General features: G+C 55.8%; 6 protein-coding genes across 6 annotated transcripts in view; 4 read left to right on the plus strand and 2 right to left on the minus strand.

Moving 5' to 3' along the window:
• The window catches only part of PHYSODRAFT_305053 (hypothetical protein), a gene marked incomplete at both ends in the record, with an annotated part of 691 nt that extends 407 nt beyond the window's left edge, over positions 1-284 (minus strand). Inside the window, one exon of the mRNA XM_009536133.1 lies at positions 219-284. Coding sequence (XP_009534428.1) covers positions 219-284 — 66 coding nt within the window. The remainder of the gene's footprint in view (positions 1-218) is intronic.
• A 164-nt stretch (positions 285-448) lies between these two features.
• Positions 449-1,936, plus strand: PHYSODRAFT_305054 (hypothetical protein; the record flags this gene model as incomplete). Its single annotated transcript, XM_009536134.1, has 1 exon — positions 449-1,936. One exon carries the CDS (start codon positions 449-451, stop codon positions 1,934-1,936), a length of 1,488 nt encoding a protein of 495 aa, XP_009534429.1.
• A 151-nt stretch (positions 1,937-2,087) lies between these two features.
• PHYSODRAFT_305055 (hypothetical protein) lies at positions 2,088-3,530 on the plus strand (the record flags this gene model as incomplete). Its single annotated transcript, XM_009536135.1, has 1 exon — positions 2,088-3,530. The coding sequence occupies one exon, from the start codon at positions 2,088-2,090 to the stop codon at positions 3,528-3,530; it is 1,443 nt and encodes a 480-aa protein (XP_009534430.1).
• A 2,195-nt stretch (positions 3,531-5,725) lies between these two features.
• Positions 5,726-7,340, plus strand: PHYSODRAFT_347744 (hypothetical protein; the record flags this gene model as incomplete). Its single annotated transcript, XM_009536136.1, has 1 exon — positions 5,726-7,340. The coding sequence occupies one exon, from the start codon at positions 5,726-5,728 to the stop codon at positions 7,232-7,234; it is 1,509 nt and encodes a 502-aa protein (XP_009534431.1). The 3' UTR covers positions 7,235-7,340.
• Positions 7,341-8,061: 721 nt separating this feature from the next.
• Positions 8,062-9,532, plus strand: PHYSODRAFT_318246 (hypothetical protein; the record flags this gene model as incomplete). Its single annotated transcript, XM_009536137.1, has 2 exons — positions 8,062-8,156; positions 8,209-9,532. The coding sequence occupies 2 exons, from the start codon at positions 8,062-8,064 to the stop codon at positions 9,530-9,532; spliced, it is 1,419 nt and encodes a 472-aa protein (XP_009534432.1).
• A 406-nt stretch (positions 9,533-9,938) lies between these two features.
• PHYSODRAFT_263229 (hypothetical protein) lies at positions 9,939-12,846 on the minus strand (the record flags this gene model as incomplete). Its single annotated transcript, XM_009536138.1, has 7 exons — positions 9,939-10,882; positions 10,955-11,613; positions 11,685-11,753; positions 11,832-11,891; positions 11,967-12,032; positions 12,104-12,352; positions 12,437-12,846. 7 exons carry the CDS (start codon positions 12,844-12,846, stop codon positions 9,939-9,941), a joined length of 2,457 nt encoding a protein of 818 aa, XP_009534433.1.
• Between the last annotated feature and the right edge of the window lie 177 nt (positions 12,847-13,023).

The following is a 13,023-nucleotide window of genomic DNA, read 5'->3' on the forward strand; positions in this document are numbered from 1 at the left end:
AACAATCCTCATAAATTACGTAAATCGTCTCCTTCATGCCAATTATTAATAGTCACGGTGTCCACTGTTCGGCGAGACTTCTTGTTCCGGTTCGTGACTGGGTAAGCTTACCCAAGGACGAAAACCTCAAATGGAAAGGCTTATGGGTAAGCCTTTCAATTTGAAAGGCTTATGGGTAAGCCTTTCAATTTGAGGTTTTCGTCCTTGGGTAAGCTTACCCAGTCACGAACCGGAACAAGAAGTCTCGCCGAACAGTGGACACCGTGACTATTAATAATTGGCATGAAGGAGACGATTTACGTAATTTATGAGGATTGTTGTGAAGGAGACTTACGTAATTTATTTTTATTTCTTCCTGGTTTTGTCGTTTGTACCATTAAAGCGGTACACTATGGCATCGCAAAGTCCCAAAAATCATATCCGGACATCTTATCTTATCTTCGCCACCATGAACAGCGTCCGCCGCCGTCTCGACTCACTCGAGGCCCGGTCCTCCTGGTTCTTCGTTCGACTGTTGCTCCTCACAAGCTTCAGCTGGGCCCTCAATGCGGCCGAGTTCGTGCTCTACACGTGCACGCGGCGAAGTATGGTCGTCAGCATCTCGAAGAGCTCCTTTAAAAGTATCCGGCTGGCCATCCACGTCTTGAGACCCTTTGGCGGCGGCCTGTTCTTGGGGGCCGTCCTTGGCGCGCCGCTGTTTGGACGCATCGCTGACGTTAAGGGGAGACGCTGGGCCCTGCTATTGGCCAAGAGTGTGTCGCTATTCGGGTTGACACTGTCGATCTTGGCGAGGAAGGACTACGAGCTCATGAGTGCGCGATTCCTGGTTGGTATTGGGTTCGGTGGAGAGCTTCCGGTCGCCACAGTGCTGGTGCATGAGTTGGCCCCGAGAGGCATGCAACGTCGCATGGTAGCGCTGCTATACGCGTTCGCAGGCGTCGGGGGGATCGTGGGGTTGGCACTGAACTTCGTTGTTGAGCCAATGTTCGGTTGGAGGGGCGCGTACCTGGTGCTCTGCATCGGTATGTTGTACGTGGGCGCTCTGTGCTTCTTGTTCCCGAAGTCCCCGCGTTGGCTGGCGAGTGCTGGTCGAGAGACCGATGCGATGGCTGCAGTGGAGAACTTGGAGCGCGTTCATGCGTCCCGGCTAGACTACGATCGTGTTACAGGAGAGGAATCTGTGCAGACGGAAGAGCTGGAGGCTTCTGTTGAGGCTGAGAGTTTGACAGAAACAGCGAAGCCACCAGTGCGTGACAGTGCTGCGAGAGTTTGGATACTGTGGGCTGTGCTGGAGTTGTCCGGATACGGACTAAGCGTGTACGTCCCGCTGCTCGTCAGTCTGTGGGGGTTCAATATGTTCTCCAGATGGACTACGAGGGTCTTGCTTGGCCTATCACAAGTTGCTGGCTCTGTGCTAGCCTCGATGATGATGGAGGAGGTTGGCCCAAAGAAGCTTCTGGCTCGCTGTGCCGCTTCCGCGTCTTTGGTAGCGGTGATCCTGAGCCATGCTCCTTGGGACGGCCCTATTGTCGTCATCGGAGTGTGCATGGTATCAGCCTTACTCGCTGCTGGCTGGAGCTGCGCCCTCGTGTACGCACCGTCCAACTTCTCGACGGAGGTTCGCGGTCGAGGCGTGGGCTACGCGTTCGGCTTCAGTCGTTTGAGCGCCGTCATCGGTGCTTGGCTGTACCCACGCATGTTCAACCTTTGGAGGGTGTCGGTGTCTGCGATAGCGTGGATATTCGCCGTGCTGCTTGTGGTGGTTGTGCTTTGGATCGCCCGTCCGCTTGAGCGCAACAGCCTGCAGCTGCAGTCCAATAATGACAGCGATGAAAAGGCCGAGTTTAAAGCCCGAGACAAAGTCGTCCAAGACGAAGAAGACGACGATGACCTGCCACTGGTTGTAAACCGTGGCCGGTCGAACAAGGACGAATAGGAACTCATTGCTGTAATGTTGAGTACTGCTTCAGAGATGAATACTCTGCCGACTCGATACCATACATGCCACTCAATTGGGTGTGTCCCATCCTACAGATTCAACTCAAGATTCGCTTATCGAACAGTCTCCATTCCACCCCCTCGGAATCATGCCAAGCGCAGAGATCCACCGTCGCATCGACTCGCTCGATTCGCGTCTGTCGTGGTTCTACGTCCGTCTCCTCCTCGTCACGGGCGTCAGCTGGGCCGTGCACTCGGCGGAGCTCGTGCTCTTCCTCTTCACGCGTCGACTCGTGGCTCGCAATGTCGGAATGGGCACCCGCGCACTCGAAGCGTTGGGCGTCGGCATCTTCGTGGGGGCGGCACTGGGCGGGCCACTGTTCGGTCGCATCGCAGACGCTCGTGGCCGACGTTGGGCGTTGTTGCTGTCGATGAGTCTGTCACTGCTAGGGTTGGCGATGTCCGCCATGGCGACCAAGCACTACCACGTGATCATCGCTCGAGTGGTGGCAGGTGTCGGCCTGGGCGGGGAGCTGCCGGCCGCTACTGTTTTGGTGCAGGAGCTGAGTCCGAGACCCATGCAAGGCCGAATGGTGGCTCTGCTTGAGGCTTTCACAGGCGTGGGAGGCGTCGTGGGCGTGGCGTTAGCCTTCGGGTTGGCGCCACAAATCGGATGGAGAGTCACGTACTTGGGTATCTGCGGCTTGGTGCTGTACGTGGGCGTACTGCGATTTGGTCTCCCGGAATCTCCACGATGGTTGGCGAGTGTGGGGAGAGTGGACGAAGCTCTGGCGGTTGTGGAGAAGCTGGAGGAAGCGCATGGACATCGACCGCTATACAAGAAACTCACTGGAGTTGATGACCCGATGACAACGAGAGCTTCTCCGGCAAAAGTGCTGTCTTTGGTTAATCCATCGGTGCATACACTCGTGCTGTGGATACTATGGAGCGTCATGGTGCTGTCAGCATACGCTCTAGGGGTGTACATGCCTACACTCATCAGTTTATGGGGATTCAACGTGTTCTCGAGATGGAGCACGATGGCGTTAATTGGCGTGGCTCAAGTGGCTGGGTGTGTATTCGCGTCGCTTGTACTGGATGAATTCGATCGCAAGCAGGCACTGGCTGCTTTCGCTACTTCAGCTGCGGTGGTAGCGGTCTTGACAAGTCAAACACCGTGGAATGGCCCATTTGTGGTCGTGGGCACGAGCGCAGTATCAGCTCTCATCGCTGCAAGCTGGAGTTGCGTGCTGGCCTATGCCCCCGGGAATTTTGCGACGGAGTGTCGCGGTCGTGGAGTTGGATACGCGTTTGGCTTTAGTCGACTAGGCGCTACCATCGGGGCTTTGCTGTGTCCTTACATGTTCAACGTGTGGAAGATGCCGGTGAGTGCGATCGCTTGGGTTTTCGCCGTAATACTGGTGGGAGTAGTTTATGGGGTCGTTCTCCCTTATGGACGCAGCGATTTGGCACGAGAAGATGAAGATAACCTGGACTCGCAGAGATCTTACTTGTTCGGCTCTGCACCAGATGAAGAAGACATCCCTCTTGTCCCGGGTTACAGCTCCAAGACAGCGACCTATAACGTATAACTCTGGCTACTGCCAACACGCTTTTCGCTAAGCTCCAAGGTTCTTACCAGAGCCTGGAGGCCGTTCCATGCGGCTCCGCAAGATTTCTTGATAAAGACGCATGAGTACGGCTAATTGGGACTAGAAAACTGAGAGCTGGCGAGTTTGCTTCCAAGTGAGGAACAATCAGGTGAGGGGGGGGGGGGTATCTAGCAAAAGTTCCATCACCGTGAACGAGACCGTAGTTTTATTGTCATTTGCCTTGCTCGCAAAGCAGTGCGCACGCTCGGAACGCGCAGCTCAAGGGCGAGCTTGTACTTCAGTTGCATCGAATATTCACTTAACCCGACCTGTTGACTCGTAATGCGACGCAGTCTTCGATCCATCCCGGGCCCGGATTCCCTGTCTCGCCATAATGGAATGCCATCTTCGTCAAATCTTCCTTCCCCGAGACGTTCCTGCATCACACGCGCTCTTCGGGTGCAGTGATGGTTTTGACTGCTTGCGTTGACGATGGTAGGCAGCTCGGGCGGCACAACAGGGGTATCATTTCATAATGGTTCGAGCTGCAGACACCGGCATGACCCATGGACGCCGGTGGCAATGCGTCCGGGGCCAATAGGAAACACAGTACGTGCGCAGCAAAGTGACCGAGCTGTCTGGAAAGAGGCTGGCGCTTTACTGCTCGATCGAGACCGCGTCACCCAATGGCGCATCCTTAGGAAGTCGTCACGTCCGAGGCTCGGAGACTGGTTGCAGCACTTCTTCAAGGGGCCATGTATCCTCTCCATGACGTCTGTGTAGTTGACGTGAGTAGGATCATGGTCTGTAGACCCGTCGGCTTTGATTCTGTCCAGCGAAGCTAAGTGGCAGTGCAAGTAGGCCGCATTGGACGTTGCGTGGCTTTGCGATCTCTGGTGTTAACCGGCCGTCGCGTGGTAAGGCGATCGAAAAGGATCCGAGATTAAACGGCACCGCATTTTGCGTCGGCACCACCGCCGGACGAGGCCACCAAAGAAGAGCTAAATGTAGCGTCCTCTGCATTGTCACGAGAGGAAATGGCGTGCGGGCTGCTTTCAATGGCCAAGTGATGCAAGTACTTACGTCTGGAGAGCTAGCAGAGAAGTCATTGAGCGACAGCCCCAATAGTGGAAGCGAGTTGCACTGCAACCGTTGCAGTGCAACGTCGATTGCCTGATGCGTTGAATAAGTCGGGCGCTAATTTTGCGGGACCCCGCAATAGGCTCTTACAATCGAGGTAGATCTCACTCTGAGCGGGGCTCCTCTCCGCATGAATCAAGTGGCGGTACAACACCAGCAAGCTCGCCCTCCCGCAAGTTCAACCGAGCCTTGGCCCTTTGAGCGACCGATGGACGCCAACCGCCAGTGCACTGGCAGTTTGCCTTCAACGGCGTGTGCTGGCTGGTGCTCCAGCGCAGCAAAACTCCAAGTGCCGCGCCGCAGACGATGGCAAGCGAGAGATTCCTGAAGCAGTAGTGTGCAAATGCTGCAGCGACTAGCAAAGCCCCTTTCGACTCACGAAGTGATCTGTGGCGGGGGTTCTAAGCACACCTCGCCCCATCCTCCTTCTCGTCTTTTGATCGCTTGTACCCGTAGGGAACTTCAGCCAAGCGGCGGATGAGTCGCAACCCCCACGCGGACCAACAACTTGTTCGCCTCGATCACAATGGGCTATTGTCATGCGTGGGTTATCCTCACGTCTTAATGCCGGCGATAGGCCGCATTACCGCCGTGGTAAGCGTACACTCACGATCTGCCCGATTAAAGTCGCCGATACATTTTGCACGCCGACATGCTCCAAGTTCGAGCCAACCGCCCGTTGAAAGGCTCGATCTTGTTTGGCGAGAGGGGGTCGAGGGAAAATAAATCAAGTGGCGGCCACATCAGCTAACTTATCCAGCTGAGCTGTGAGTCCCCGACAAAATGCAGGTTCGGCGCGCGCAGCTTCAAGCAAGCTGTCACGACAACTTCAATTCGCAGACCAATCCGTCCGAGGGGTCCTCTGTGGTATTTAATCTTCGTCAACACTGGCATGATGATCGTCTAGCAGTCTTTTACTGTCTGCAGCCTTCACCTTTTGAGCTCGGCCCAGCTGAGCCCACTCGCTCTGCTCTTCATTCGCCAACTTTCTCCGCCTCAAGCAAGTGCAGTGCATCCGAGCTCACGTCCTTCGTGGCACAACCAACCGACCGACCATGAGCACCCAAGACGACGGCGTCCCGACCGAGGGCTCGCGCAAGTACGCCATTATCGTGTGCGTGTTCGCCGCGCTGGGCGGCCTCTTCTTCGGCTACGACCAGGGCGTGACCTCGGGCGTGCTCATCATGGACTCGTTCATCAAGGACTACTGCGTCGGCTGGCACAACTTCACGTACGAGCAGTGCATCGCCTCCACGTCCGCGCTCCCCAGCGAGTGGACGGACTTCACCGTCTGGTACAACATGGCGTACAACCTGGGCTGCCTCGGTGGCGCCTTCGTCGGCGGCTTCGTGGCCGACAAGCTCGGCCGTCGGGCCACCATCTTCTGCGCCGGCCTGCTCTTCTGCATCGGCACGTCGTGGGTCACCTTCAACAAGGCCGGCGAGCACGGCCTCATGTACATCGCGCGCGTGATCCAGGGCTTCGGCGTGGGCAACTCGTCCTTCTCGCTGCCGCTGTTCGGCGCCGAGATGGCCCCCAAGGAGCTGCGCGGCCTGCTCTCGGGCTTCATGCAGATGACGGTCGTCATCGGCCTCTTCCTGGCCAACGTCATGAACGTTATTGTGCAGGACCACAACCGCGGCTGGCGTACCACCAACGGTGTGGCCATGGCGGCGCCGATCGTGGTCATGCTCGGCATCTTCTTCGTGCCCGAGAGTCCTCGCTGGACCTACATGCACAAGGGCAAGGACGAAGCCGAGAAGATCCTCAAGCGCCTTCGTATGACGGACAACGTGGGCCACGAGCTCCAGGCCATCGGCGACCAGGTCGAGGAGGAGCTGTCCGCCAACAAGGGACTTATGGAGCTGCTCGAGCCGTCCATCCGCAAGCGTGTGATCATCGCCATGCTGCTCCAGGTGCTGCAGCAGGCCACAGGCATCAACCCCATCTTCAGCTACGGCGCGCTCATCTTCAAGGACATCACCAACGCTGGCATCTACGCGGCCTTCTTCCTCTCGGGCGTCAACTTCCTGAGCACCATCCCGGCCATGCGCTGGGTGGACACTACGGGCCGTCGTAAGCTTCTGCTCATCGGCGCTGTGGGCATGGTCGTCGGCCACCTGTTCGCTGCCATCCTGTTCACGGTTATCTGCGACGGCAACGTGGACAACGCGGGTTGCCCCAAGGTGGGCGGCTGGTTCATCGCCGTGGGCACGGCCTTCTTCGTGTTCAACTTCGCCATCTCGTGGGGGCCCGTGTGCTGGATCTACCCGGCCGAGATCTTCCCGTTGAGCATGCGCGCTACGGGCGTGACGCTCTCGACTGCGGCCAACTGGGCCATGGGCGCCGTCATGACGGAGGTGGTCAAGCTCTTCCCGCACCTCAACATCAACGGCGTGTTCTTCCTGTTCGCGGGTCTGTGCTGCATCTGCGGCGTGTTCGTGTACTTCTTCTGCCCGGAGACCAAGGGCATCTTGCTCGAGGACATCGAGGCGCTGTTCGACAAGGGCCACGCCAAGTCGCCCCACTTCGTCGAGGTCAAGTCCCCCATCGAGAATGCTTAAGTGCATCCAAGTGAAGCAACAAGCGCACCTCCAACTTGCAGAGCTGTTGTAGTTGAAGACAGTCATGTTAATCCTTCCTTTGTTTCCACAACATGTAAATGAAGTTGATTTCTCCTAATACCTGTTGTTTCCGAGATAGCTTACACCATCGTGATCTCTCCCTCAATACAAGATGGAGAGAGATATGGCCACTTGCTGGTGATTTTAGGCCGACGCACAGAACTAAAAAGCACATGACGCCGGTTCGACAACTACATGGAGTAAAGTAAATTGATCGGAGCAACACGATTTCTGCCGACCCGGAGAAATGTCGATATTCCTGCAGACACTCACTGAAGACATTGAGACGATAAAGCTCTACGTTATCTCGTGTCAACCATCCAAAACACCTGATAGGTGGTCGTCGTCTTCAACTTCCTGCCCCGATATTTTAACCAATCAAACCGAGTGGTGCTGTCTAGCAAAACGGATCCGTACACCTTCCAGATGGGTCCACTCTTCCTTACCAGAGACCCTGCAATCGTTGCTCTGTGGCTCACAGTGTGGGGCCGGGGTGGCTTCACAACTTGTCCCTCCATTTCCCACCGCCTGCGCCGCACAGGCTGTGCGTGTCAAGCACCAAAGTTGGTGGTCCATTTCTCCTTTCGGCTCTGCAGACACACCACCAAAACTCGGGAAGACTTGCTCCAGCTTAGATGAAGATCGTGACGCAACTCCCCACCGACAAGCGCGACGCCGCTGTGGCCGCTGCTGCGGTCGTGACGCTCGGTCTGCTGGTCTCGTACCTGTCGAGGCCCAAGGACAAGGGGAACAAGCCGAAGCGCAAGATGGCGCACGTGCCCAAGTCCACGCTGCCGCTGCTGGGCAACATGCTGGACATGTCCACGAACATGCCGCGCTTCCACGACTGGATCAGCGAGTAGTGCGCCGAGTTCGACAACGAGCCGTGGACGCTGCAGATCCCCGGCAAGGAGCCGTGGATCGTGCTGTCCTCTGCGGAACTGTTTGAGGACGTTTCTGAAGACGCAGGCGGACAACTTTCTGCGGGGCCCGGTGAGTCATCATCAGGCGTACGACGTTTTCGGTAACGGTCTGTCCATCTCAGATGGCGACGCGTGGTTCTACCAGCGCAAGACGGCCAGTCACTTGTTCTCCATGCAGATAATGAAGACGGTCATGGAGGACTCTGTGCGCGAGAAGTTGGACGTCTTTCTGGACGTCCTCGGCAAGTACGCGGCGCGTGGCAAACCGTTTGGTATCAAAAAATGGCTGAGTCACTTCACCATGGACGTGTTCTCCAAGATCGGCTTTGGCGTGGAGCTGGACACTCTGAAGAACACCTTTGACCAGGAGGGAGATCACGAGTTCCTCGAGGCCTTCAACGTGGCGTCTGTGGCTTTTGGAGTGCGGATCCAGACGCCCACGTGGCTCTGGGAGCTCAAGAAATTCTTGAACGTCGGCTGGGAGAAGATTATCATGGACAACTGCAAGAAGTTCCACGACTTCATCGACAGCTTCGTCCTCAAGGCCATGGTCGAGAGAGGCCAGAACAAGGTGGCGCGCGATCTCATCTCGCTCTTCCTCGATAGCTCCATCGACACGTCGGAGCTGCAGATCGAGGAGGACGAAGCCACTATCATGCGCGATATGGTCACCACGTTCATCTTCGCGGGTAAGGACTCGTCCGCTCACAGTCTGGGCTGGTTCATCGTCAACATGAACCGCTATCCGGAGATCCTGCGCAAGATCCGCGAGGAGATAAAGGAGAAGCTGCCGGGTCTGCTCACGGGCGAGATCCAGGTGCCGACGGCTGCTCAGCTCCAGGAACTCGTGTACCTTGAGGCCGTCATCCGTGAAAACATCCGTCTGCACCCGTCCACGGGCTTCATTATGCGTCAGGCGACAGAGGCCACGACGCTCGTTGATGGCACGTTCGTGGACAAGGAAGTCTCGGTGCTGTTGCCCTCGTACGCCAACGCGCGCAACCCGAGGACGTGGGGCGAAGACGCATCGGAGTTTAAGCCCGAACGCTTCATTGATGCTGACACCGGCAAGATCCGCAATTTCTCGCCCTTCGTCTTTAGCAGCTTCGGCTCCGGCCCGCACATCTGCTTGGGCATGAAGCTTGCTTTGATGGAGGTGAAGCTGACGCTGGCCACGCTGCTCAGCAAGTTCGACTTCAAGACTGTGGAGGACCCGTGGCAGATGACGTACGATTTCTCGCTCACGATCCCCGTCAAGCGCCCGATGGAGGTCGAGGTCACTCCGCTTGTGACCCCCTACGCAGATTCGGCGTAGACTTCCACCAATTTGTTAATGTTGAAAGCGTAGTGCTTGCCGAAGCGAATATGAAGAACTGGTGGCAACTGCTTGGCCATAACTTAGGTGCCCGCATTCAGATTCATTATACTGTCGTTGCCGTGCTGCTTACCATTAAAAAAAGCTCGCAAGAATCTTGTTGACTTCGTCGTGGTAGGGCAAAACCTTAATCCTCAAGATGTCGTACCACATGAGCATCTCATAGGAAGAGTCAACTTCGTCTTCATCAAACCGTGGTCGTCGACAGAGCCTCGCCGAAGACGAAGTTGACCACTTACCATAATTGCCCCATTTGATCGAAAAAGAGGTTCCTACACCCTCACTCTTGGTGACTATTGGTATGCTATTATTTGATAGATTTCTACGCAGAACATCGATACGAGTGTCAATTAAGCTCGCTGAGGGTCAAGTCGGCGGAAGCTTGAGCGAGGATAGCTTCCATGTCCTTCTTGATCAAGCGTAATTCGTACGCAATGACAGCTGCAGCTGGCCGTTGTGCCTGGTCTTCGACAAGACATCGCTCGACCAAGTCCTTCAGTGCCGGGCTGCAATCTGACCCCACCTGTGGGTGCAGTTTGCCCGTTGCGACGCGATGCAAGATCGTCATATCCGACAGAATCTTCCCGTTCGACCCACGCGCGTTGCTGTACGGGATCTTGTTGGTGTCCAGCTCCGTCAGCAGTGCACCAAAACTATAGATGTCAGCAGCAGAGCCATAGTCCGTGTCACCTCGAATCACCTCAGGCGCTAGCCATCGACCGGTACCAACACCACCCGTCATAGTATTTTCGACTGATCGGAAGCGTGAAGCCCCAAAGTCGCTCAACTTTGCCTTGAAATCCGATGAGAGCAATACGTTCTTGGACTTGAGATCGCGGTGGACAAGCGGGGGCACAAACGAGTGCAAATACACCAACGCTTCGATGACTCCAATGGCAATGTTGAACTTCTTGTTTGTCCAACCGACGGGGGTATTCGGACTCGAGAGATAGCGACGGAGATCGCCTCCTTCCATGTACTCGAGCAGCATCTGCAGATCACTCTCGATCGTCCACGCTGCACCGACGAAGTTGACGAGATTCGGGTGATCGAAGTTGGCGACGAGCTTGATTTCCTCGATGAACATGATTGTATGTTTCTTCGTCCGTCTTTCCGGTCGGAGTCTTTTTGATGCCAGCAACTGCGAATCCCGGTAGCGCACAAGCCACACCATAGCAAATGCCCCATTCCCCAGTTGCTTGAGGTCTTTGACGTCTGCTGCGCGCACTTGCAACGATAGAAGATCCGGGTCGTTCCAGATCGACATGAAGCGGGCAGGTTTTCGTTCTGCTGCCGCCACGGTCGGCATGGACGAAGGGTAGGCTGAACTGCCCTGGACAGACGTCGGAACGCCCATACTACCATCCACGGACGTTGGGATGCCCACACTACCATCTATCGACGTCGGAATGCCCATGCTTTCGTCGTCGCCGCCTCCCACCGTTTGGTTCGCCATCGAAAACTCCGTCGAGGTCATCGGGATGTCCATGGCATACACGGCTGAGGTCCGCAGGTCTCCATAGTGTTGCTGTTGAAGCACAAGGTCGCTGTCGATCGAGGGGAAGCGCGTCCCGCTGAATTCGAAGGATTCACCGAGCTTCTGCTGTGCAGCATTCTTCTGCTTCCGTCGGTAAATAACGAAGAGGAAGATGGCAAATAGAACCACCAAGGCTCCACAGACAATTCCCACGATCATACTCGTTGAAGAGGACGAGTCAGATGAGCTGGTAGTCGTCGTCTCGGATCCATTACTATCGGTTGAGCTTGACGCAGTGCTGGTGCCGCTGGTCGTATCACTTTTCGTTGTGCTCGTGGCATCGGCGCTAGTGTCGGTCGACGACGCCGTCACTCCAGACCCAAGACACACTGTCACTTCGTGAATGGCGACTTGTTCGCTGTCGTCGCACTCGAGGTCCACAGTGAAGTCGGAAGCAGACAGATACAACGTCTCTAAATCATTCAAGAAGTCTGCCTGCTCGCGCGTGAACTCTCGGACGGAGAAGGGGTTGCCAGTCAGATTTCTGCGTTATTTAACAACACAAAGTGAGGAGTTCAACATGAGCTCCAGACGACGGAGTAATAGTCAACGTACAGTGTCTTCAGATACGAATGCTTGTAAACGGCGGTGGGGACGCTTGTGAGGTTGTTGTCACCTAGAAATCTGTACACCCAGAGAGAGAAAATAAAACTGTGAGCTGCCCCGCAGGAACATATTAGCTGGCAAACTTTCAATGCGTACAGGTATTCTAGATTGGGGAAGACGCCTGTAAAAGCTTTGATGCTGTTGCCCTCTAGACTCCTGAAGTATCACAACAGGCAAGCTTTGTCAGTCGAAAGATATCGGAGTGAAATCGGCCAAATTGCAAGCACCTACAGCGTAGTCAGCGAGTCGATCACGTCCAACGTATCTACAGACGTGATGTAGTTGTAGTCCAAGAGCCTATAACCCCCCCCCCAACACAGAACGATTAGCGGTCTCCAAAGCAAACAAACTGATGCGATGTATCTTACAGCTGCTGGAGCGATTTCAGGCCCCCAAGCTCTGCTGGGAACGTCTCGATCAGCGTGTTGGTAAGCTCGAGGTTTGTGACAGTGGACGGCAGTAACCTCGCCAAGTCGTCCGCCTGGTCCGACAAGGCGAGGTTCTGCAACACCACTCTCGTCACCGTGGCAGCAGACGAAATAAAGTCCGACGTCAACGTAACACTCGCCACTTTCCCCTGCGGATAATTCATCGCAGCAGTTCCTCCCGACATAATGCTAAGTACCACAAGCCAAAACATACAAATCCATAAGGGTAAGTTCTAATTCCTCACCGAAACATACTCAATAGGATGAACGTACAAGGTCTCGACTGAATCAGACAGTGTGATCGTCCCAACCGCAGTGACATCGTCGTTACTAGCCGATGGCCACGTATCCGTGAAGTCCGGGTAGCCTGAGACGGAGAACCCCCCTGCCGCCGTCTCCTGGGCGCTTCGGAACCCGCCGAAGTCAATGAGCACGTCCAGCGTCGTCAAGTTCCCGTCGACGCTCATGCAGTCATAGGTGCAGTCTCCGTCCGTCTCGCAGCCTGAGCCGGAGCATGCGCTCTTCGACGTGTAACCGAGACACAAGTCGTAGCCCCCACAGCCCGAACACCCCTCGGTCGTGAGTGTCGACGACCCAGATGCACACCCGGCGCTGCTCACGAGGCTCGGACTGGCAATCAGCACCAGCCCCAGCGCCAATAGACACCGACCGCCTGCTGCCATTCTCCCCACACAAAGTGAGACTGCCGCGTCGCCCGAGGGGTCAAAGTGTCAATGCAGAGGAGCGACGAGGCTAAAGCTTGCATATCGACGATAGAGACGCGATACCAGCGCCAAATCCTTGACGCAAAACAAGCTGGACCCCCATCAAGCTGGCCACTGGGAACGACTTAATGCCAC

Source organism: Phytophthora sojae (assembly GCF_000149755.1).
Source record: "Phytophthora sojae unplaced genomic scaffold PHYSOscaffold_9, whole genome shotgun sequence".
In the NCBI taxonomy this organism is placed as follows: domain Eukaryota; phylum Oomycota; class Peronosporomycetes; order Peronosporales; family Peronosporaceae; genus Phytophthora; species Phytophthora sojae.